Here is a 24,660-nt window from a genome sequence, read left to right on the forward strand (position 1 = left end):
AGATGCCCAACGGATTTACTTTACCACATTGACCATCCCAGCCTTACCGTAATGGTCTATTTGATTCACCTTTTATTGTTTTTCTTCCAAATGCAATGAGAATGTGTTTTGGTCTCGATCTGATTCACGATTACAGGCAAACAATCTGAATTTTAAAAAAAAAACGCACAACAGCTGAACTTTTCATGTTTTATTGAACATACCAAGAAATCCTTTACAGCACAGGCTGAGAAAAGTAAAAATTTGAGTTTCTTAAAATTTCAAACCTCATTTAAAAGTAACAACCTCCACCTGACATTCCCTGTTTAAACACTTCTGTAAAAAAAGAAAGAAAAGAAAAGACTTGTAACAATTATTTTTTACATACGCAGGTGCTGGGATCTAACTAAACATAAGATATACATCACTACATCAAAACACAGTAATAATTCGTATATTATCAGTAAGTTATTAGTAAGAATGTGTGTAAATCGCTGATATTTCGTGAACAGAGTCAGGCTGTTAATGCCACAGGCTGTACAGTGACTTCCTCCAGCATAGGTTTGTAGAGCTCTGGGTCGTCAGTGCTCTAAAAGAGAAAAATAATATTTGTGAAGTGTAAACTCCCTCCAGTCACAAACACGACTGTGCACACTTTGATGACATTTTCATGCAGGAATACACAAAGGAATCAACATTTAAGGTGACATTAAAAATAAAGTGCAATTACAATTTATTTTATTGTTATTAAAACAATAGCTCCGGAGTCAGCCGACAGGTATCGACAGGCGAAGCGGAATGCGGATCGGGCAGTGGCTGAAGCAAAAACTCGGGTGTTGGAGGAGTTCGGAGAGGCCATGGAAAAAGACTTTCGGACTGCCTCGAAGAGATTCTGGCAAACCGTCAGGCGTCTCAGGAGGGGAAAGCGGTGCTCTCTACCTGCACTGTGTATAGTGCTGGCAGAGCGCTGCTGACGTCGACTGAGAAAATTGTCAGGCGGTGGAAGGAATACTTCGAGGACCTCTTTAATCCCACTGACACAGCTTCCGAGGAGGGAGCAGAGTCTGGGGATGAGGGGAATGACCCGCCACTCTCCGGGGGCGAGGTCACTGAGGCAGTTAAACAGCTCCTTGGTGGCAGAGCCCCTGGTGTTGATGAGGTCCGCCCCGAGTTCCTGAAGGCTCTGGACGTTGTAGGGCTGTCCTGGTTGACACGCCTCTACAATGTTGTGTGGAGATCAGGGGCAGTACCCCTGGACTGGCAGACCGGGGTGATGGTCCCCATCTTTAAGAAGGGAGACCGGAGAGTGTGTTCCAACTACAGGGGGATCACGCTCCTCAGCCTCCCTGGGAAAGTCTATGCCAGGGTGCTGGAAAGGAGAGTTCGTCCGCTAGTCGAACCTCAGATACAGGAGGAACAATGCGGTTTTCGTCCTGGTCGCGGAACACTGGACCAGCTCTTTATCCTCTCGAGGATACTTGAGGGTGCATGGGAGTTTGCCCAACCAGTCTACATGTGTTTTGTGGACTTGGAGAAGGCATTCGACCATGTCCCTCGGGGTGTCCTGTGGGAGGTGTTGCGGGAGTATGGGGTGTCTGGCCCATTGTTACGGGCCATTCGATCCCTATACAACCGTTGCAAGAGCTTGGTTCGCATTGCCGGCAATAAGTCGGACTCGTTCCCGGTGGGTGATGGGCTCCGCCAGGGCTGCCCTTTGTAAACAGTTCTGTTCATAATTTTTATGGACAGGATTTCTAGGCGCAGCCAAGTGGCGGAGGGCTTTCACTCATCTCTGATTTTTGCGGATGATGTGGTTCTGTTGGCTTCATCGGGTGAGGGCCTCCAGCTTGCACTGGAACGCTTCGCAGCCAAGTGTGAAGCAGCGGGAATGAGGAGCAGCACCTCCAAATCTGAGGCTATGGTTCTCAGCCGGGAAAGGGTGGAGTGCCCACTCCAGGTCGGGGATGAGTTCCTGCCCCAAATGGAGGAGTTCAAGTATCTCGGGGTCTTGTTCGCGAGTGATGGGAGAAGGGAGCCGGAGATCGACAGACGGATTGGGGCTGCGGCTGCAGTGATGCGGATGCTGCACCGGTCCGTCGTGGTGAAGAGGGAGCTGAGTGTAAAAGCGAAGCTCTCAATTTACCAGTCGATCTACGTCCCTACCCTCACCTATGGCCACGAGCTGTGGGCAGTGACCGAAAGAACGAGATCGCGGATACAAGCGGCAGAAATGAGCTTCCTCCGAAGGGTGGCTGGTCTCTCCCTTAGAGATAGGGTGAGACGTTCGGCCATCCAGGAGGGGCTCAGAGTAGAGCCGCTGCTGCTCCACATCGAAAGGAGCCAGCTGAGGTGGTTCGGGCATCTGACAAGGATGCCTCCTGGGTGCCTCCTGGGTGAGGTGTTTCAGGCATGTCTAGGGTTGCCAACTCCCTGAAAAATAAATAAGGGACACCTCGTGGCCAGGGCCGGGCGACCCAGTTGTCTTCACCCTTCCCAGTGTGGTGAATTTTCTAGCTCTTTTTTTGTGTGTGAAATTATTTTTTTAACCATTTGACTTGAATTTGATTTAAGTAGATGTTTATTCTTTGTGATATGAACACATGTGAAACAAATGATCATTTAGCCATTTATTTTTAGCTCAAAATGACAACATTAACACAATAAAACAGGTCTCCTTCTTAAACAGAAGCCTGTCATGCTTAACTTTTGAGAATATAAGTAAATCTTTCTTTAAAAGAACTCTGTCCTGCTTAACTTAAAATAATAGAAAACAATAGAAAGAAAAACATTCTTGTAACAGTGCACATTTAGTGCATTTAGTACAATTGGCTTCAGTTGAGGTATTATTTCAGCTTTTCTAATGCTAATCAGCTGCTCCTGTTTGTAAACCCGCTTGTTCCCATGATTGCGCATCTTAACTCATCATCATTATTCATCTATGTATTACTTTTATGTATTAGTCATCTATTTGTTGTAATCATCTATCCTTGCAGTTGTTTATTACACAAAATAAATTATATTATCACACTTCTGGCCACATAGCGCTGATATTCACTGCACATGCCCATATTAACTTTTTCCAGCCAGGTGTTTTCCTTTTCCCATTCTTCCCTTTCTCTGAGGGGAACAAACATTGCTGCTCTAATGCTGGGCTTACACTGTGCGGTTTTAGGCCCATTTTGAGCCGATTTTTGAGTGATCTTCATCGTGCGTCGTGTAGTATACGTGGGGTAACGAGAAGCGATTAACACCTCACGACCAGCTCCCGATCATCAATCGCTCGTGAGGGTCTCATCACAGCCGCTCACACTGCTCGCGCGCAAACACGTAAACGTTGGTGTAAAAGATGGAGCAGCACGGCTGTTGTCAGAGTATTTTTGCTTTTAAAGGTTTTATTATTCATATAATAATCAGCTAAGAGTGTTTATATTTCTGTTCTGTACTCAACCAGCTGCATATTTTAATTGCTGGCTCCCTACTTTATAACGGAAACTGCTTGCCTTCACATTATCAGTCTTTGCCTTCACATTGTCACTGTTTGCCTTCACACTAGCAGGAAACCGCCACCCACGAGTAAGAAACAACCTTGTAGAGAACACGAAGTTTTTTGATAAACCACACCTGTTTTCTTGACAAGATAAGGATGATATTTCCTTTTTTGTATGCTTCATGATGTGTATAAATAAAGCCAGACTGCACCAAGGAGGTGTGTGAGTCTCTCCCTGAGTCTCTCACCCGTGCACGTTTAAAACTGCTCTAAGTGTCTGAGTGATATTTCATTGCATCTGAGTACTTTGATAATAGAATATCTTTAACATTTAATTGGTCCTTCGAGCCGGAGTGGACATTGATATTTTTTTCAATGCTCCAATAGGAGACCTTCGTCAAGTCCTGACGTCGTGAGAAGCCCACGCTGTCGACTCCTCTCCAGGCAGAGGATAAAGTCCAGAGACGTGACGTTCGGGTTCTGGCCAGCGTTCTTATAAGAGGTCCACGACTTCAGGGGTTGATGAAGGAAACCAAAGCAACCACACAATAACTCAGGTGAATATTTAGCACTCACTCACATCTTGCGCAAAACGACTGAGGCAACCTGTGGTCTGTACATTAAATAGTTTCCCGTCAATGTATGACAGATTAATTAAGTAACATTCTCGTCTGAAAAAGGACTGGTAGAGGTTACAGCTCGCCTGAAAGAGGGCTTGGAGCAAGTTTAATGTCAAAATACGACAGGATAGTAACATTCTCGTCTGAAAAAGGACTCGTAGAGGTTACGAAGCAGCTCGCCTGAAAGAGGGCTTGGAGCAATGTAGAAAGACACAGTGTTGCCCAGAATAAAAAACTCATTACGCGTATAATCTGTTGTTTTACTGTTTTGTTGGTGGAGTAAGTTGATTTTACAGCACATTAAGGAGGCTGAACTACTCCACCGAATTGTTTACCGTTGGTTGCTCGAGTTCTGGTGGAACGGGAAAAGGTTGTGTTTCATCACATAAAATTGACACCGCTTTCAAGGCTAGCTTGAAAGTAGAAGGCCGTGTCAATAGCCTCTCCCATTCCTCGTGCCAGAGAAAGCACCACGGGTGTGTATGTGTGTGTGTAAACGTAAATATATCTATGAGCTAATAAAAATAATAAGAAAGAAAAATGGGTAATAAATCAACAAAACTCACTGCTGACGAGCAGTGGCTAGAGAAAAATGTCCAGGCGCCGGACAAACTGCAGTGACTGATAAAACCCTTATTAAGTGAAAACTAGAGATCAAAGTAGTTTAAAAAGGTTGGAAACAGACCTCAACGAATAGATATAAATATAAGAAGTACAAAAATAAAATAAATAAAGACAAAATTACATTAGAACTTATTTTTAATGTATTGAAACTAATAATAGGAAGGATAACAACCTGTAAACTTATATTAACAATGAAACATAGTTGGCAAGACGTTCATGCCCAGAATGTATAAAATAAATAAAAGGAAATAATTCACACGAAAACCTTTTAAATAAAATAGAGAGATGCATAAGGTACATTAAGGCTGTGTCATTGGTCAGCCAAGGAAAGTGTGTGAAAAGGTAAATGTCTCCAGCTTGGGAAAAGGTGAAGCTGCAGATCACCCGAAGCCCTTGATGGACACAAAATAAAATATAAAATATATAATAATAAATTGCTTGGTTAGACATGCAACAGAAAGAATGAAAGTGACCGAAGGTTGGATCTGAGATGAGGCAAACAGAAGACCAGTCTAAAAAGTAGGCACAAACCTGTTCAGAGAAGAAGCAAATTTGTACAGATTGGATGAATTCTAAGTTATCTGTTTGCTGAGTAAGATGATCCCAACTATTAAATTGGCTCAGTAGTAGTATAGTAATATACACTTTTATATACACTGATAAAATGTTGTAATATACTGTTGTTATTATATGGAAAGAAAAAGATGATAATAATAAGAAGTAACCTAGTCAGTATGATGTGAGATGGACAATTGTTATGAAGTAGTCTGCATCAAGCTTAAGGTTTGCTCAAACTCAGTATAATGACATAGGAGATGAAGAAAATAAAGGAAATATCTAAACTACTTAGGTGCATAGAGGCACTTGACATGCTTGAAAACCTGGATAAAATATTACTGAGATATAGAGCACATCTATAGTAACAACTAATAAGCCAAACCCTGTAGACAACAGCTAAAGTTACAGGATTGTGAAGCTGAATTAAATATGTGGACACCGCTAAGTTGATGAGCATGTTACACATTTTCTTTTATTTTTTATTTATTTGTTTTTAGAGCAGAAGCTGCATAAAAGCCAACACATGCAGCTGTCTGTGAGCTCAGTTTTCCCTCACATGTCTGCTCTGTTTCAGTAGCAGCATTTTTCTTTTTGGGTCCTGACTCATGTATGTTTTCGGTTTTGTTTGATTATTTTATTTTGTTGATTTGGAAACAAATTCGTGACAATACTTGTTTAAAATATGTAAGATGTGTGAGATGTGTGAATTCTTTGAAAAACTAGAAATTATCTAAAAATGCCTCAAGTGAGAATGTAATGTTCCATCTATAAAAAAAAAAAAAAAAAAAAAAAAAAAAAAATCTTGCTGGAAGTGATCACCTTGCCAAAACAATTGGCACTGTGCACATGTGGAGCACATCAAAAAGACAATTATATTGTCACAAAAGGAAATAATTTTGCAGAACAAGCAGCAAAACAGGCTGCAAACAATCGGCAGAGCTACTAGAAACCAACTACTGCCTACAAATACCACTTGATGTACTAAAAACCGAACAACAAGCTGCAACAATCACTGAACAAAACAAGTGGCTGAAATGTGGAGTAAACTGAAAGATGACTTAATGGTCTGTGATGGAAAACCTATATTAACAGAGTCATTACACAGGACAGCGGTTGTAGTGACACATGAGGTAAACACCTGTGTCAACAGGAGGGAGATATAGTATAGATAAACAATGCAATACACACTATAAATTTTGAAACTTTAGCGAATAATTTGTAAGAACATGCCTATTCTGTCAAAAAACAAAAAACAAAAAAAAACAACACAACTCACAAGGAAACTTAAGACCTAAGAGAGGCTAGTTTTCCATACAATCCACATGGATTTTATTGAACTTAACGAATGCCAAGCATCAAGATATGCTCTAGTAATTATAGATGTATTTTCAAAATGGCCAGAAATCTATCCAGTAAAAAGAGCAGATGCAATATCAGTGGCAAAGTGTTTATGCAATCACTTCATCCCCACATATGGCATTCCCAGTCTGATAAGGTCAGACAATGGAACACATTTTGTTAATGACATCATCAGCAAAGTCTCTGAAGCTCTAGGATTTAGCATCAAACATCACTGTGCATATCACCCACAAAGCGCAGGATTAGTGGAAAGAACTAACGGCACAATAAAACAGAGATTAAGAAAATGCATGGAAGAAACAGGAAGACCATGGCCTGAATGTCTAGGCCTAGTAAAGATGTGGATGAGAATAACACAAGGTTCTCAGAAACTTACACCTTTTGAAATCATCCACGGGAGAGCGTTTCCATTGCCAATTACCAGTGAACCTATTAATAAATCAATAAGGGAAACTACCCTAGCAGAATGGATGACTAAACTGTTTGAAAATAAAGAGATTGTGTTAAACAACCAACTGCCGAGTGATTTCTCTCCAGTGTCTTGCAGGTTACAACCAGGTGATTGGATCCTGATCAAAGTACTCCAGAGAAAGAATTGGAGTTCACCAAGGTGGGAGGGCCCATACCAAGTCCTACTTACCACACCCACCGCCTGCAAAATAGCAGAAAGACCATCTTGGATCCACCACAGCCACTGTAAAAAAGTGAGTGACAATCCAGACGCTTAGACGCCGGCTCCCCTGGCTTCTAGGTGATCTATTGGTGAAGGGAAGGGCTGATTGGGTATATCCCGCCCTTTTTTACTTCTCGCCAATAGTCTACTCACCAGAAGTCTAGGTGTGCCTGGTCATCATGAAGACACTTGTCCTCCTAGTGGCCAGCATTGCGCTCCTAGTGAGCCTACTAACACTCACCCAGATGAGAGGAAATAAACAACACCACCTGCAAAAAAGATGGACACATGATAATTCGCATCTACGTGACCTGAACCAAGACCATAACCACCCATGGATGAACAACGCGTGGTATAGATATGTGTATGATAGAACACGCACCGACAACAGCACGGAATGCTATGTATGTTCACATATGCCAACAACAGCCGTACACGCAACAATATATGGAAAGGCACCTGAACTTGACGAAGCGATGTGTGTGTTCAACAAAGCAACAACTGGCAATTGCACACGCAGAGATTTGATGGCAACAGGACTGACCCTAAAAGGTCAAAGCACAAAGAAAGAAGACCTAATTCCATGGTGTAGTGACACAGACGTCAAACGTGTCACGAAACCACTTTCACAACGACGTATCCTAATTGAACAGACAACCCCTTGTGCCTACAATCTGACGAACTGGAACTACACCTGCAACGAAAAACATTGGGTAAACGTCAAAGCCAACAACACAAAAAACAAATCATTCGCCATAGTTTTGCCGCCGGACATACAGCACCCAATGTGTTTCAACTTCTCCGATGGAAACAGGAAACTTGGACGAAACCGCAACTGCACACAGACACTTGACCTGACCCAATCCAAAGGAATACACACCTTCAAAAATGGAACTTTCTGGGTCTAGGGAGCCGCTTGGGCCTGCGGGCCTAAAACCTACTTCATGCTCCCACCGAACTCCACCGGTCTGTGTGCACCAGTACTAATTTCAGACCACACCTTCAAGATCACAGCAGAGACACACACGTCAAGAGCAAAACGTGAAGTTGCTGAAGTCACTGAAGTAATGCCACATGACTCAGTCTATGGATCAGATGTGCCCAAGAACTTCAAACTATGGACTGATGGTCAGAAAGTCCTCCACTCCTTGTTCCCTTGGGTAGGAGTTGGGAAAAACATGCTGAGGATCGAGACACTTGACTATCGATTTGGACTGTTTCTAAATGCTTCAATGAAAATCAACAAAGCGCAAAATGAAGAAATCGACGCAATACGCATTGTAGTGATGCAACACAGAGTCGCACTAGACATGATTCTAGCTGAAAAAGGAGGTTTGTGTGTATTGTTTGACACTACATGTTGTACATACATCCCAGACAACATACACTCACAAAACATGACCGACGCTTTGAACACCTTGAGAAAGATTAAAGATGCTGAACAACAAGACTATGTCACAAGCACTGATGATTGGTTGACATGGTTACTAGGTGGTTCATGGAAGTCCCTTCTGATTAAAGGACTTGTTGGAATAGCATTTTTGCTTTTACTGTTATGTGTTTTCACAACATGTGTAGTACCCTGTCTGAAGAAAATGGTATCAAACATGGTGACAACTTCTATCAATGCTTATGTGATGACGTCTCAAATGGAAGAAATTTTGAAAGATGATCCATACAGTAATGTTTAGTTTAATTGAACACAGGACTGTTTTATGACGTTCAAACCGAAAATGTTTAGACAAGAGGTTATGAACTGACAAAAATAACAGTACTGTCATGTGAGAAATCTAAACAACAGGAGGGAATGTCAGAGTATTTTTGCTTTTAAAGGTTTTATTATTCATATAATAATCAGCTAAGAGTGTTTATATTTCTGTTCTGTACTCAACCAGCTGCATATTTTAATTGCTGGCTCCCTACTTTATAACGGAAACTGCTTGCCTTCACATTATCAGTCTTTGCCTTCACATTGTCACTGTTTGCCTTCACACTAGCAGGAAACCGCCACCCACGAGTAAGAAACAACCTTGTAGAGAACACGAAGTTTTTTGATAAACCACACCTGTTTTCTTGACAAGATAAGGATGATATTTCCTTTTTTGTATGCTTCATGATGTGTATAAATAAAGCCAGACTGCACCAAGGAGGTGTGTGAGTCTCTCCCTGAGTCTCTCACCCGTGCACGTTTAAAACTGCTCTAAGTGTCTGAGTGATATTTCATTGCATCTGAGTACTTTGATAATAGAATATCTTTAACAGCTGTGCAGCCTGTGATCTGGACACAAGCGATGGAGGCACAACTTGTAGAACTTTTCAAAGCTCATCTGAGCCTTTTCGATGTGGCATCACAAAATTATCACGACCACAACAACCGTGAAAATAGTTGGATTTACATTGCTGCTCAGTCACAGCTGCCCGATCAATGTTTTTCATTACCAATTTAGCAAAGTTGATGGTGGTGGTGGTGTGTCTGTGTGAGTGTAATGCTGGGCTCACACTGTGCGATTTTTGGCCCATTTTGAACCGATTTTTGAGTCGTGCGACCGATTTGGCGATCGGCCCGATTTTGGCCTTCATCGTGCATCGTGTAGTATACGTGGGGTAACGAGAAGCGATTAACACCTCACGACCAGCTCCCGATCATCAATCGCTTGGTCGTGAGGGTGTCACCGCAGTTTGTCACACTGCGCACGCGCAAACACAAATGTCAGCGAAAAAGACGGAGCAGCACGGCAGTGCAGCGTGTGATCTGGACACAAGCGATGGAGGCACAACTTGTAGAACTTTGGAAAGCTCATCCGAGCCTTTTCGATGTGGCCTCACAAAATTATCACGACCACAACAACCATGAAAATAGTTGGATTTACATTGCTGCTCAACCACAGCTGCCTGATCAATGTTTTTCATTAGCAATTTAGCAAAGTTGATGGTGGTGGTGTGTCTGTGTGAGTGAAAGACAGAGAGAGAGAGCGACAGATTTTCTGTTATAACCTTCATGTTATGGAGGCACAGTGTGAGCACTCAGGTCGCATCAGAGCATCGGGCCGTATAGTGTGAGACCTGCATCGTGACCTACCAACTTTTAACCCCTGCGAGTCAATTGTGCAGTTTGAGCAGGAGCTGAATAACGCGACTGAAAAAATCGCACAGTGTCTGCCCAGCTTTAGGTGTACTGTCATCCGAGACTTGCACCGCAGTGTCGGCGTTTGTTTCCCTGTTGGCCATGCTTCTTGTTGTGGTCATCTGTTGTCTTCCGGTATTTTCTCCGTAAGCGACCTTTCCTCGACCAATGAGATGAGCGGTAATCTGAATCGTCATACTCGAATTGTCATAAGTGTGCTGTCAGCTCATTGGTCACAAAGCAGGAGAGGGGCTGGGAATTATGTTTTCAAACAAAGCGTTAATTCCATTAACATTTATAGACTACTTTTGATTCTCACTGTATTACGGGACAAAGTGCGTCCCTTATTAGCTCAATACGGGACGTGTACTTTTGTTTCGAAATACGGGACGATTCCGTTTTTTAAGGGACGGTTGGCAACCCTAGGCATGTCCCACCGGGAGGAGGCCCCGGGGCAGACCCAGGAAATGCTGGATAGATTATATCTCTCAGCTGGCCTTGTAACGCCTTGGTGTTCCCCCGGATAAGCTGGAGGAGGTGGCTGGGTGGAGGAGGTGGCTGGGGAGAGGGAGATCTGGGTCTCTCTGCTTAGGCTGCAGCCCCCGCGACACGGCCTCGGATAAAGCGGATGAAGATGAATGGATGGATGGATCTTATTAAAACAAATTTTGATAAGCTGTTGTTTTTCAAACTAACATAAAGTTGGGCACAGCTGTTCAAACTTCCTCTGGTCTATCTTTTTATTAGTCCCAACAGTTCTTCTTCCTCAAGGATCTCTCTCTCTCTCTGCAGCAGTTCCACCACCAAGCTCTGATTCACACAGTCTCTCCCTAAAATCTGCAGCCTGAACTCTGGACTTGCTGTCCTGGGCCGGTCCATGTGGGAGCCAGACGTGGGACTGACTGAGCTTCATGCCTTAAAGTCATGATGGGCTGTTGTTTTGTTTTATGTTGTCATCCTGCTCTCTGTCTGTACATCAGATATAAACTTTAACTGACTCACTCAAACTGGTAGAGAGCATGAGAACACTGCACAGACTCACTGTTACCTGGTTTCACTGATATTCAGACAAAACAAACAGAATTCCTGCAAGAACACTTCATGTGTTCAGCCAACATCTTCTACTATTTAACATGTTTATCAGAATGTGCTTGAACCATTGTGTTGTCCATTATCTACCTTGTTTTGTCCTTTTTCTTTGTTACTCAGAGCCTCGATTCCCAGGACAGCAGAGCTTATCACAACACAGAACTCCAGAACAGACAAGGTGATCATCACAGCACTGATGCTTCTCAGGAGCATCTGATGGGACACAAACAACAGTGTTTCATCTAAAGTCTCAAAATGTTATATACTGCAGTATATAAGATAGTATCATATAGTGTATATGTGCGATTTTTCTTTCTGCTTTCCCTAACTTACCACCAGCACTGCTTGGCCCTCCAAGCATTTCTCCTGAAGGAGTTTTTCGTCTAAAGATGGAGGCCTTATTGTTTTCCTTCCATACCCGTAATCATTGTAGCCATTGTAACCATTGTAGCCATTGTAGCCATTGTAGCAATCATAGTTCCAACGAAAGCCAATGTCTCCTAAATAAACGCCGTACAGTGCACTGCCTGTCATGGCAAAAGCACCTCCAGCCAGATTCAGAATCACAGTAAGGATGACCTGAAAAACAAAAATGACCAGTTAATGTACAAGAAAATATCCAAACCATAAATGACACTTAGTGCATTCTTAGACTAAAGTATCATAGCCTCTGTGAGTACACATGTTTACGTAGTCATGTCTGGATTCCTCATTAATCTAAATGTTGGTTTCTGTCTAGTTGCTGCTTTAGGATATGATGGTTGTGAATTTGGGTTTAGGGTTTCTGTTTTTGGTTTGTTAATGTTATTCTTCACTTCAGATTAATGAAGTATCTGATTCTGATGATTCTTCAGATTTGGAATCTCTGTCGTAGATGTCATGGTCCGGAATCTGGTGACTCCATGTTTATGTTTTGTGTTTATCAATTTTTAGTTTTCTGATTTTTTTGTTATTTTCTTCCAGTGTTTAGGTGTTCACTGTGCTCCCTTGTGTTCATGTCTTTTTACTTTGACGGTCCCTTGTCTCATGTCTGTGTCCCTAGCATTGTCTCCCCTTAGGCTACATCCACACTAGCCCGGATAGATTTGAAAATGGCGTTTTCATCTGAAAACTCTCTGCGTCCACACTAGCGCTTTCAGTCATTTTCACAGAATTGTGCGTCCACATTGAAACGGCCCAAAACGCTTACGCTCCAGTCCTGCGCAAAAGCGAGTGAATTTGCGCAAATTAAAGAATTTGAATAAAAGCTATCTGGAGCACGTACAAACTGATGTTAATCTTTTTTTAGGGCTGTCAAAATTGAGACAAATCAAAACAGCTGCTGAATAATGCACTCCGCTATCTTTGTTTAATTGGTCACATGACTGCATCACATGACTAAAATGCATCATCGTTTTAGAAAGTCTGCGTTTTCAAACATCCACACTGCAATGGGACAGCTCTGTTTGGAAATATATGCGATTTCGAGAGCGCTTTCAAAACGCTTTGGTGCAGTTGTGGATAGTTGTGGACTTTGCTGTTATTCTTTGTGATTTTTTTAAAATGTTTTTGGATTGTTTGTTCTTTTTTTTTGTCTGGCAGCTGACACAGTCTCTCAGAGGATGGGATTTTTCTTTTTAAGGGGGGTGACAGGAGGAGAGAAGCTGCAGAGACACATAATAAAACTGCAACTCTGCTTCCTGGTCCCAAGTCTAGATAATCAGATTTGTGGAGGGGGGTTCACTAATTTGGCCAGATTTCTAAAAAATGAGAGCTTCTTCGACGTGAATTATAATTTTACGGAAGTTACGTTTAAACTTAGGCAGCAGTTTTTTAACCTTAGCCAGCTAATCTGCCTCTTTTTCATTTTCCTCTTCCTTTATTCTTCTTGACATAATGAAATATAGAAACAGAACGAGTTCTGGATCACATCCCCTATTCAGTGTAATGTTCAGGAAATCTATTGTGACTGTTGTCTTCATGAATGCTCAATCATCCAGGTAAGGAAATCCCAGAAAGCTGGTTCAGTGGGAGAAACGTTTGGTCACTCATCCATCCTCTTCAGTCTCATTTGCATACTTACTGAAACTAGCACCACTGATGAACAATGGGCTGTGAGGTCAGTTTCTTGACCATTAGTATGCAAATTGTCACGACCTCTGATCTACAACTACTGATCAAAGACCATTGATCAGTGGCCATGAGTACCATTGAATATGAAAAGTTGCAGGTTAGCCTTCTTAGACTGTAAGATTTCCATCAGTAACGAGAGACATTTAAATATTGATGTGTACCGTAAAACCACGCATACAGATCAGTATTTAAGGTTTGACTCTCACCATCCAGTGGAGCACAATCTGGGTGTTACCAGTGCGCTACAACACAGAATGAACACCATCCCCACAGACAAAGTGGTCAGGGAAGCAGAAGAACATCACCTCAAGAAGGCCCTGAGTTAATGTGGTTATCCCAGCTGGACATTTGTGTTACGGCCTCTGGCCTTCCTCTATGGAAATCAAAGTGCTCCAGGACTCACGGGGGATTGGCTGGCCCGGACCTATGCTCGCCCCAACTTCATGCAGATCAGAGCGTGTCAGACCACTCACACCATTGGCTGCTGCAGGAGCCTTGAGTACGACAGACCAATGACACAGCTGCTTGCAATTATGACACAGCTGCCTGCAATTACCTGAGAATATAAAAGGCTGAGGATGCTTCATTCGAAGAGGGACTTGTTGACTCGAACAGACTGTGAAGATTGTCTCGCCTTTTGCCTTTTGCCTCCTGCCTCCATTTGAGCCTTTGTTTTGAGTTGCCTCCAGTGAGATGTTTAGATGAATAGTGTTCTACTGGTGCTAGTAGTGTTACTTGCAAAAAGAGCAACAAGCCTATTTTGTAGAACATGATGTTCTACTGCTTCAATGGTCTCCACCAGGTGCAGATTGTCGTGCCCTCTGTGTACCGACAGAAAATCCTGGCCCTTGCCAATGAAAGCCAGTGGTCGGGACACTTGGGCATCACGAAAACATACCAGCTACTATTAAAACATTTCTTTTGGCCTGGTATGAAGCATGATGTTTCTAAATTTTGCAACAGTTGCCATGTATGTCAGATTGCAGGTAAACCTAATCAGGTCATACCCCCGGCTCCGTTGTGTCCCATTCCTGTAGTGGATCAGCCATTTGACCATGTCATAGTAGACTGTGTGGGTCCACTACCTAGAGCAAAATCAGGAAAGCAATACCTTCTCACGATCGTGTGTGCAGCTACCCGTTTCCCCGAGGCTGTCCCGTTACATAAGGTTACAGCAAAATCTGTTGTTAAGGCGTTGACAACATTCTTTTCAGTGTTTGGCTTGCCAAAGGTCATACAGACTGACCAGGGCTCAAACTTTCAATCTAAGTTGTTCAAACAAGTGGCTAGCACTCTAGGTGTCAAGCATGTCGTGTCCTCTGCTTATCATCCTGAATCGCAAGGTGCATTAGAGCGGTGGCACCAGACCTTAAAGACGATGCTACGCCAATACTGCCTGAAGTCTGAAAAGAGCTGGGATGAGGGTGTTCCATTTGTGTTATTTGCTGCCCGTGACGCTGTGCAGGAGTCACTTGGTTTTAGTCCTTCTGAACTGGTATTTGGCCATAGGCCACGGGGACCCCTCAAAGCTCTGAAAGAGGCATTTTTGAGCCCACATGGAGTTTTCGAAGTAAATGTCAGCAGTTATGTAAAGCACTTCCGTGAGCGTTTGAATCAAGCCAACGCTCTGGCTAAACAGCACCTTGCCGTTTCACAGGGAAAGATGAAACGCCATTATGATAAGGCTTCTGTTAAAAGAACCTTTCAGGTGGGTGACCAAGTTCTTGTGCTCTTGCCTGTTCCAGGCTCAGCCTTGTCTGCTAGGTATAGCGGCCCCTTTAAAGTTTGTGAATGGAGAGGGGAGACAGATTATGTAATTTGCACTCCCGACCGCAGACGCAAAACACGCGTCTGTCACATAAACATGTTGAAACTGTACCATCCTCGGTCAACACCAGAGCCTGCTGGGTTCTGTGCTCCTATTGTAGCCTCAAGCCACCTAGAGGAAGGAGGGGTGGACGAGGTTGATGGTTTAAACATAAGTTATCCCACCTGTTCTAGACCCCGTCTGTCTAACTCAGAAATGCTGAATGCATTGCCGAGTTGGCTTGAGCATCTGTCTTCGGAGCAGCAAGAAGACATAACTGCCTTGATTAGGGAATACACCTGTTTATTCGGGGATGTGCCAACTTGCACTACGGTGCAAGAGCATGACATTGATGTCCAGGGAGCTAAACCTATTAAGCAGCATCCTTATCGAGCCAGCCCCCATAAGCGCTTGCTCATGAAACAGGAGGCTGACTATCTGCTGCAACATGGCTTAGCGAAGCCCAGTCAAAGCCCCTGGAGCTCGCCTTGTATAGTGGAATCTAAGCCAGATGGCTCGCCCCGCTTTATTACAGACTTCCGGAAGGTGAACTCTGTGACTGTGGCTAACTCACATCCTCTCCCAAGAGTTGAGGATTGTGTGGACAGTATTGTGACTGCTCAGTATGTCACGAAATTAGATCTTCTTAAAGGTTACTGGCAGGTCCCTTTAACTGAACGTGCCTCTAACATCTCTACCTTTGTTACACCTGATGATTTTCTACAATACACAGTCATGGCTTTCGGCATGTTTAACGCTCCTGCCACCTTCCAGAGGCTAGTAAATAAAGTCCTCCATGGCCTGTCCAACTGCAGTGCCTACCTAGATGATCTAGTAGTTTACACTGAAACATGGCAAGATCATTTGGAAACGTTACACCAGGTATTTCACCGTTTGGCTCAAGCTACTCTAACTCTCAACTTAGCTAAGTGTGAGTTTGCCAAAGCTACAGTGACGTACTTAGGCGTGAGTTGCGTAGGTTTCTGGGGATGGTGGGCTACTACAGAAACTTTTGTAAAAATTTCTCCACTGTAGTGAAGCCATTGACTGACCTACTCAGCCCAAAGGTTGAGTTTATATGGTCAAGTGAATGTCAAGATGCTTTTGAGAGTGCAAAAGCCCTCCTCTGCCACACCCCTGTGTTAGCTGCACCTGATTTGACGCGACCATTCAAACTTGAGGTTGATGCCAGTGCTGTTGGGGCTGGGGCAGTGCTGTTGCAAGAAGACTTGCAGGGATTAAACCACCCCGTTTGTTACTTTTCCCGCAAGTTCAATAAAAAATCAGTTAAACTACTCCACCATTGAAAAGGAGACCCTGGCTTTGTTGTTGGCTCTTCAGCACTTTCACGTATACCTGGGATCCAGTATGTTACCTCTTGTTGTGTACACCGACCACAACCCACTCGTGTTCCTTGCTCGCATGTTTAATCATAACCAGCGCCTTATGCGCTGGGCTCTGTTGTTGCAGGAATACAACTTAAGTATTCACCATAAAAGGGGGTCTGAAAATGTTTTAGCTGATGGTCTGTCCCGCTTGTAAACATGTTTTACTGTGTTTGTTCTTTGTTGTTGTTCACACTCTGTAATGTCTGCTTCTGCCCAACATAGTTGGTATTTTAAGGGGAGGGGTGTTACGGCCTCTGGCCTCAGGTGGCCCCGCCTTCCTCTATGGAAATCAAAGTGCTCCAGGACTCACGGGGGATTGGCTGGCCCGGACCTATGCTCGCCCCAACTTCATGCAGATCAGAGCGTGTCAGACCACTCACACCATTGGCTGCTGCAGGAGCCTTGAGTACGACAGACCAATGACACAGCTGCTTGCAATTATGACACAGCTGCCTGCAATTACCTGAGAATATAAAAGGCTGAGGATTCTTCATTCGAAGAGGGACTTGTTGACTCGAACAGGCTGTGTAGATTGTCCCTCCTTTTGCCTTCATTTGAGCCTTTGTTTTGAGTTGCCTCCCGTGAGATGTTTAGATGAATAGTGTTCTACTGGTGTTAGTAGTGTTACTTGAGTTGTTTGTTATGTTTGTCTAAAATCCCTCTATTGCCTAGTGAGCTGTTTCACTAACAGGTCAAAGGAGCTTGCAAAGAAAAGCGTCTGGACTTCTTTAAGTTACTTGAAGACGTTTCACCTCTCATCCGAGAAGCTTCTTCAGTTCTAAGGTCAAATGGTGGAGAGTCCCAGATATAAACCTAGTGGGAGTGACCCCCACAGAGGGACAAAAGGACCCCCTGATGATCCTCTAATCACCTGAGCCAAGGTGTGAAACTGGGTGTGGGTCCCAATCAGCCAGAGTTTCGGGTGTGTTCATTGTGAAACCTGGCCCCACCTTGTCATGCGAATTCCTGAGGTCAGATGGCCCAGGATGTGAGTGGGCGTTAAGGCGTCTGGGAAGGGATCTCAAAACTGGATTATAGATGGCAGAGAGTTGGTGTCGTAAACCCCGCCTCTGTTCAAAGATGGTCGCTCACAGTGGACATAGATGCTTCTTTCACTCCTCTTTCAAACCATCTGTCCTCTCTGTCCAAAATGTGAACATTGGCATCCTCGAAAGAGTGTCCTTTATCCTTAAGATGCAGATGGACTGCTGAGTCTTGTCCTGTGGAGGTGGCTCTTCTGTGTTGTGCCATGCGCTTGTGAAGTGGCTGTTTGGTCTCTCCAATGTAGAGGTCTGAGCATTCCTCGCTGCACTGTACAGCATACACCACATTGTTAAGTTTGTGTTTTGGCGTTTTGTCTTTCGGGTGAACCAGTTTCTGTCTGAGTGTGTTGCTGGGTCTGAAATACACTGGGATGTCATGCTTGGAGAAAACTCTCCTGAGTTTTTCTGATACACCGGCTACATAGGGGATGACAATGTTGTTGCGTCTGTCCTTCTTATCCTCCTTCGCTGGTGTCTGGTCTTCTTTTCTGTGCCTCTCACTAACGGTTTTCAGTTGTGTTAATAAACCTCGTGTGTTTCTTTTTATCTAACCTCCTGGTCTCTGGGCTCATTTATGTTACATCCGCTGTCGCCTAGCAGAGCCGGGTCATAACAATTTGTCAAAGCTGGGAAGGCTCCTAAAGAAAGCTCCAACTGATCCAGGAGGGAAGGACAAGTGCTGCCTAAGTGAAAACCCTTTGTGTTCCTGTATGTGTCATGAGCATCGGAACAATTAAGACTCATTTTTTCTAAACACCGCGTCTCTGTGGCTTTTAAAACCCTGAACATGCTCCGCCAAAAATTGGGGAATCAGGGAAACCAAACAACCTTTGGAGAAATGGATGGCACCACACAGAAGAGCTACCTCATCAGGCCAGGACTCTGCAGTCTATTCACACCTACAGGCCAGTGGACAATCTTTCCATGATGAGGATGTAACATCCTGATTGTTGTTTGTAATATAAACTGTTTCAAGATGCAGTGCGAAAAGTTGGAGGTGGGGTCAGGAGTGGGAAATCATTTTTATCAAAGTATTTTATTTGCTAAAAATAATTTAGCAATTATATGTAGACTAGAGGGGTGTTAAGCCCTCTCTCCGCAAACTTCCCTCCAGTATTTATGTAAGTGTGTGTATGCTGTAGGACATACTGTACATGTTTAATATATTTATCATGAATGCAAATAAGAATAAGACATGACAACAAAAAGTCCTTTAGAGATCATATGAAAATGTTTTACAGCTGAAATACTCACCAAACATTGACTTGGATACTTCTCAGACAAAACGCACACAGTGCCGAACATGATGAACTAGACAAAAGACAAAATAAATAAATACATAAATAAAGTTCACATCCATCTTTTTACTGAGTGCAACAGAGAAAACAGAGGGGTCTTTATGGACATTTTATCCCCTCAGGATATGTTGTAAATAAACTTTTCGCCATGAGAGAACAATTGTACAGTTTAAGGAGGTTGGAAAGACTATATAATTTGTTTGTTTACAAAAACAAATTGTATGGTTTGTTTGTGTAAACTGGTATTTTGAACTATAACCAATTTTTATGTAACCTAGCAAAACTATGGTAAATGACCTGTATTTGTATAGTGCCTTACTAGTCCCTGAGGACCCTAAAGCGCTTTACACAACCAGTCATCCACCCATTCACACACTGGTGATGGCAGCTACATTGTAGCCACAGCCACCCTGGGGCGCACTGACAGAGGCGAGGCTGCCGGACACTGGCGCCACCGGGCCCTCTGACCACCACCCGTAGACAACGGGTGAAGTGTCTTGCCCAAGGACACAACGACCGAGACTGTCCAAGCCGGGGCTCGAACCGGCAACCTTCCGATTACAAGGCGAACTCCCAACTCTTGAGCCACTATGAACTGGTGCGTGTAAATGTGCACTGGTGTCATCACACTTAGATAGATCTTGGACAAAACTTGGCAATTAAGCTTTCTGTCACATATTTAGGAAAGATATGTTTGACCCCCAAAATGATCTTCTCGTAAAGATTACTCAGTTGATTCCTATTCCATTACTGTGACAGGTTTGGTTTACATGGCTCTTTGTTGGCATTTCATTTCTCATCTTGTGTATCCAGTATGACCTGATGTGAAATGGAAAAACAAATCTGGTCATCTTTTTTTCGTAACCAAATCTCACTAACAAGGGAGCAACACAGGTGACCAATTTATGACAAACAGACAACCACACACTCTCATTTCCACTCCTAAGGACAATTTAGAATTACAAGTTAACATGAAACACATCTTTGGGCTGTGGAGGAAACCGGATCACCCAGAAATAACTCGCACACAACTGACACCCAGTCCAGAACCTTGTTGCTATCAGGCAACAATAACAACCACTGTGCTGCTTATTAGACAATGTATGTATGCACATATATATATACGGTTCAATATCGTTGCACCCCTAATATATATATATATATATATATATATATTAGGGGTGCAACGATATTCGTATCGATATTGAACCGCTCGATACAGTGCTTTCGGTTCGGTACGCATATGTATCGAACAATACAAAATTTGTAATTTATTTTATCAACTTTCCTTCTGACGATGCTGTCTGTGTTGAGCGCTCAGTGAATCTGCGTTCGACTACTCCGCCTAGGGTCGACAGTGCAGCCTAGGCGGAGTAGTCGAACGCAGATTCACTGAGCGCTCAACACAGACAGCATCGTCAGAAGGAAGAGCGCAGGGCAAGCTAGCGAGACAGAAGTTAAGCTCTCCTTACAACATGGACCTCCCCCACCCTCATTCAGATCTGGCGTTTGGAATTATTTTGGTTTTCATGTGACGTATGACCCTGAAGGTAAGCGAGTCATGGACTAAAGTAAAACAGTATGTTGGATGTGCCATGCAATGCTGAATTACATGGGTGAGAACTAGTGTGTTAGCGCAGTTAGCTCGTTAACGTGTTGGCCGTCTAGCCCCATGCACAGGGCGATCGGCGGTAGCTCGTTAACGGAGATTTGCCGTGTTGTGGCGTTAAGGTCATTTCAACGAGATTAACCTGACAGCACTAGTGGGAACACAACGAATATGACTGCACATTTACGCCGACATCATCCTAGTGCAAAGACAAGTGGAAGCAGAAAAAAAACAAGCAAGCATGCTACTAACTTTAGCCGAGTCATTTAGACAGCTGTTTAATATGCTGCTGAGAATATAGCCCAGAAGAAGCGGATAGTATAGCTTTTATTTTGGAAAGAGACATTTCTCTGTAATAAACTCTCTTTTCCAAAGATGAGTGATTCCTCAATCAGATACAGGGCTTGCAATATCGCTAGCCCGACGTCCCGGAGCTAGCGATTTTTTCAGTCGGGCTACCAAAATCTTTCTCTTCCCTGCCCGTCGGGCTATTGTAGGAAAAATATATGTCAATGCTTTTGCATTCTTTCGGAAATGTAGCTGGGTAATTATGTCATTGGCATCGGTGAGCCACTGTCAATATGTGACATATTGAAATCGCGTTTGAATTTGCGCTTGTTTTTTTGCTTTCACTTTGCAATGGCGCGAACTGTGTATAGAGAGCGACAGCACTGATCTGTGAGTGATGATAATTTGTGCACCAATTCCTCTGACATCGTCTTATTAATTGTTAGCTTACTATGCAAACATGACAAGTGAAATCTCCCGCAGCTTACACATGTGAGAGGTTGATCGCGCAGAGAATCGCTGAGCTTATGTGAGTGCGTGTGTAAAAGCAGCAGGATATATATTTGACTATGACCTGGATGACTGAGAACCTTCACAGACAGATATATATTTTAGTTCTGCTGAGCCAAATAAGACCGGTCAGGGTGAAGAAGTGACAGCCAAAGAAAAGCTTACCACAAAACGGAGAAGTTATGACAAATCAGACTATAAGGAAAAAAGAAAGTGCAGCTTTATGGTTTCATGGACAAAAGAATTTCTGTGGCTGCAATATGATGAGCTAAATAAACAGGGCTGCACATAAGTGGTCCGCAGGTGCGCATTCGCTGTCAAAATAAAAAACACGCACAAGGGTTAGGGTTAAATTTAAAAACTGTACTTTTGAGTTAAAATATATATTTATAATTTTAATAAATGACAAATTAAAAAGGCATGAACATTTTTTTTGTATCGAAAAAATATCGAACCGTGACACCAAAGTATCGAACCGAACCGAACCGTGAATTTTGTGTATCGTTGCACCCCTAATATGTATATATATATATATATGTATATATATATATATATATATATATATATATATATATATATACATATATACATTCATTCCATCATTATTTCCTTACCAATGCACCCAACCAAAATGGAAAGTCTAAGTAGTGTATGTAAGGGGAGGTCCAATCGTTATAGAGTATAAGTCCAAATCCAATGTTGAGCAGCCCGATCATTATCTGCAGCGTCTGTGAAAAATGAAGTACAGTATGAACAGTGAACATTGTGCACTTTAAGAAAAAACTACAAATTAAAAAATAGGCATAATATAAAATGTGATGTGTAGATGGTTGTAGCTCACCCCCAGCACTGTCTGAGAAGCTCTGTTGAGACTTCTCAGGCGCTGAGACACAGTGCAGCACACTGGAATGTAGCAAAGGTTCTTGAAGATCTGACACAGAGGAGGCCAAGGACTTTGGGGGTCAGTGGTCAGAGTGAGTACAGTGACCCCATCAGCCTTGGACACAGTCACTGACATCCTGTCTTGAGATCCTGGAGACTGAGAGACAAGAAAAAACTGAAATAAGAATCAGATTAAAGTCTTAGTGGAAAAACAATTAAACCCACACACCTCACTTCCCTTCACTTTCCACCAAAGGAGCTTTAAAAAGAATTTTAAAAGTAATCTTTTAATTAATTAAACCGACTTGATGCTGGGACACTGTCACATCACTGCACGCTCTCAAGTTGGCTTTAACAGGTGACACGGGTTCTTCATATGGATAACACTGTGCTGATACTAGTTTACAAGAATGTTTTACATGGAAAGGCAACCTCCAGGTGCTGAAAATGGAATCCCGCAGTGATGTACCCAGTCCCTTTACTGTGTCGGCTACAACAGCAGGTCACGTGTCATAAACTTCTATGTTAAAATTTTCACTTCACAGCAGAAAAAAGTTTGTCGTGTGCTACAAAAATGACTTTGGTCTCTATAGATAATTTCTGGCATAATAATAATAACAATTATATTCATAATAAAAGTGTGATGGTCTGTAGTAGGGTGACTCCATGTTTCGGTTTTTGTTTATTCAATGTTCTGGGTTTTTCATGATTTGTTTTTTTGTATTTTCTGTTCCTTAGTTTTTCTTTAGCACTGCTGTGATTTCCTTTAGGTTTTGTCTCTGTGCCTCCCTTGTGTTCCTTCTGTTGTGTCTTATTTTCCTGGTTCGATGTTTGTGTTATTTCCTGTTTTACTTTGACAGTCCCATGTCCAATGTCAGTGTGTCTAATTTTTCTTCCCCTTGTCTTGTTATGTCTAATTAATCCCAGCTGTGTTTCCCTCCTACATCCCATTCCCTCATTATTCCCTTGTATATTTAAACCCTGTGTGTTCCTTTGCCTTTTGTCCTGTTGTACCTCCTCATGTGTGTAAGTCTCCCTGTGTTTCTGGTTTGGAGTTTTAGTTCTAGTTTTCTAGAACTAAAACTAGAGTCCTGTGTTTGCATCCCCTTCCTGCCTGCCTCTGCCTCACATGACAAAAAGTTGTCATTATAAATTTTTTAATCTTTCATTTCTGCTGAATTGTTTCTACTTCCTCCCTCAGTTGTTACATGAAAAATCTCTTTCTCAATAATCGTTGCCACATTTATATCAACAAAGCTAAATAAAAGAAACCTTTTCTATTTAATGCAACACATTTCAAAAACTCCAGAAATGTAGTTAAATCCACAGTTTTAGCAGATAAATGTGCAGCACATAGTGATGTCAGCACCATGCCCCAGCTTTATTTACTGCACGCTCTTGTTCAAGGAACAAGGAAGTCATGTTTTTGTGTTGTTTTCCACCCATAACCTGAAACCCCTGTACCAATCAATAAATATATGTACTATATTTTATATTTATTATTAGACTTCTTACTGTATAAGTTGTATTTTTGTCTTCCAGAAATCATAAAATCAGTTTCAACTTGATGTGTTTTCTGATGTTGTTAAAACTTACAACATGGAGATAAATGAACAACGATTAGATTAAACCACATTTTTTACATAAATACACAACTCTCAATTAGTCTGAATTACAAGCTGAATCAAACATGAAAGACTTACCTGTTAGTGAAGAACAAAAACTTAAACACCTCCGTTTGAAAAGCAAACAAGTCTGATCAAGTAAGCGGTACACTGGAAAGAGGAAACCAAGAGCTGGCCAAACCTGTTACCAATAGCACCTCCTCTTTATGCTCTCGGTTGTGAGAAAGGTGAGCATAAAAAATATGATGTATAAGGTAACACCTGCAGAAAAGGTAGCAGTGACATGAGAGGAGCCACAAGTTTATGTTCAGTTCATGTCAAGAGTTAAAGAAATATTTTCAGCAAACATGGCAAACTTAAACTTCAAACATTCATCAAATAAACTTGATCAGCAACTTTATAATAAATATTTTTGTTATATTCCCTCTATGGTGTCAGTACACTATTAGGGCTTATACAGAGTCAGACTGATACACACAGTAGCTTGTTTACATGTTGACTTCTTCTCTTTATTAACATAACACAGAAGTTACACACACACATAACTGGGCGTGGTGCCCCCTACTGTTAATAGCTTGTACAGCA

At 42.5% G+C, this 24,660-nt stretch overlaps 1 protein-coding gene and 1 long non-coding RNA gene across 2 annotated transcripts; one reads left to right on the forward strand and one right to left on the reverse strand.

Moving 5' to 3' along the window:
* Window positions 1-175: 175 nt before the first annotated feature.
* Window positions 176-24,252, reverse strand: LOC146699404 (uncharacterized). Its single transcript, XM_085472318.1, has 7 exons — window positions 24,154-24,252; window positions 22,410-22,607; window positions 22,183-22,296; window positions 19,118-19,174; window positions 11,847-12,092; window positions 11,604-11,726; window positions 176-568 (listed from the first exon to the last, which is right to left on the reverse strand). Exons 2-7 carry the CDS (start codon window positions 22,584-22,586, stop codon window positions 494-496), a joined length of 792 nt encoding a protein of 263 aa, XP_085328444.1. The 5' UTR covers window positions 22,587-22,607; window positions 24,154-24,252; the 3' UTR covers window positions 176-493.
* LOC146699405 (uncharacterized) lies at window positions 3,350-9,499 on the forward strand. Its single transcript, XR_014922819.1, has 2 exons — window positions 3,350-4,023; window positions 7,165-9,499. It is a non-coding gene; the product is annotated as an uncharacterized LOC146699405 (long non-coding RNA).
* Window positions 24,253-24,660: the final 408 nt, after the last annotated feature.

Source organism: Copadichromis virginalis, linkage group LG11, assembly GCF_057382275.1.
Source record: "Copadichromis virginalis isolate Kocher_CV1m ecotype Utaka linkage group LG11, C_Virginalis_male_GT1.1, whole genome shotgun sequence".
NCBI lineage: Eukaryota > Metazoa > Chordata > Actinopteri > Cichliformes > Cichlidae > Copadichromis > Copadichromis virginalis.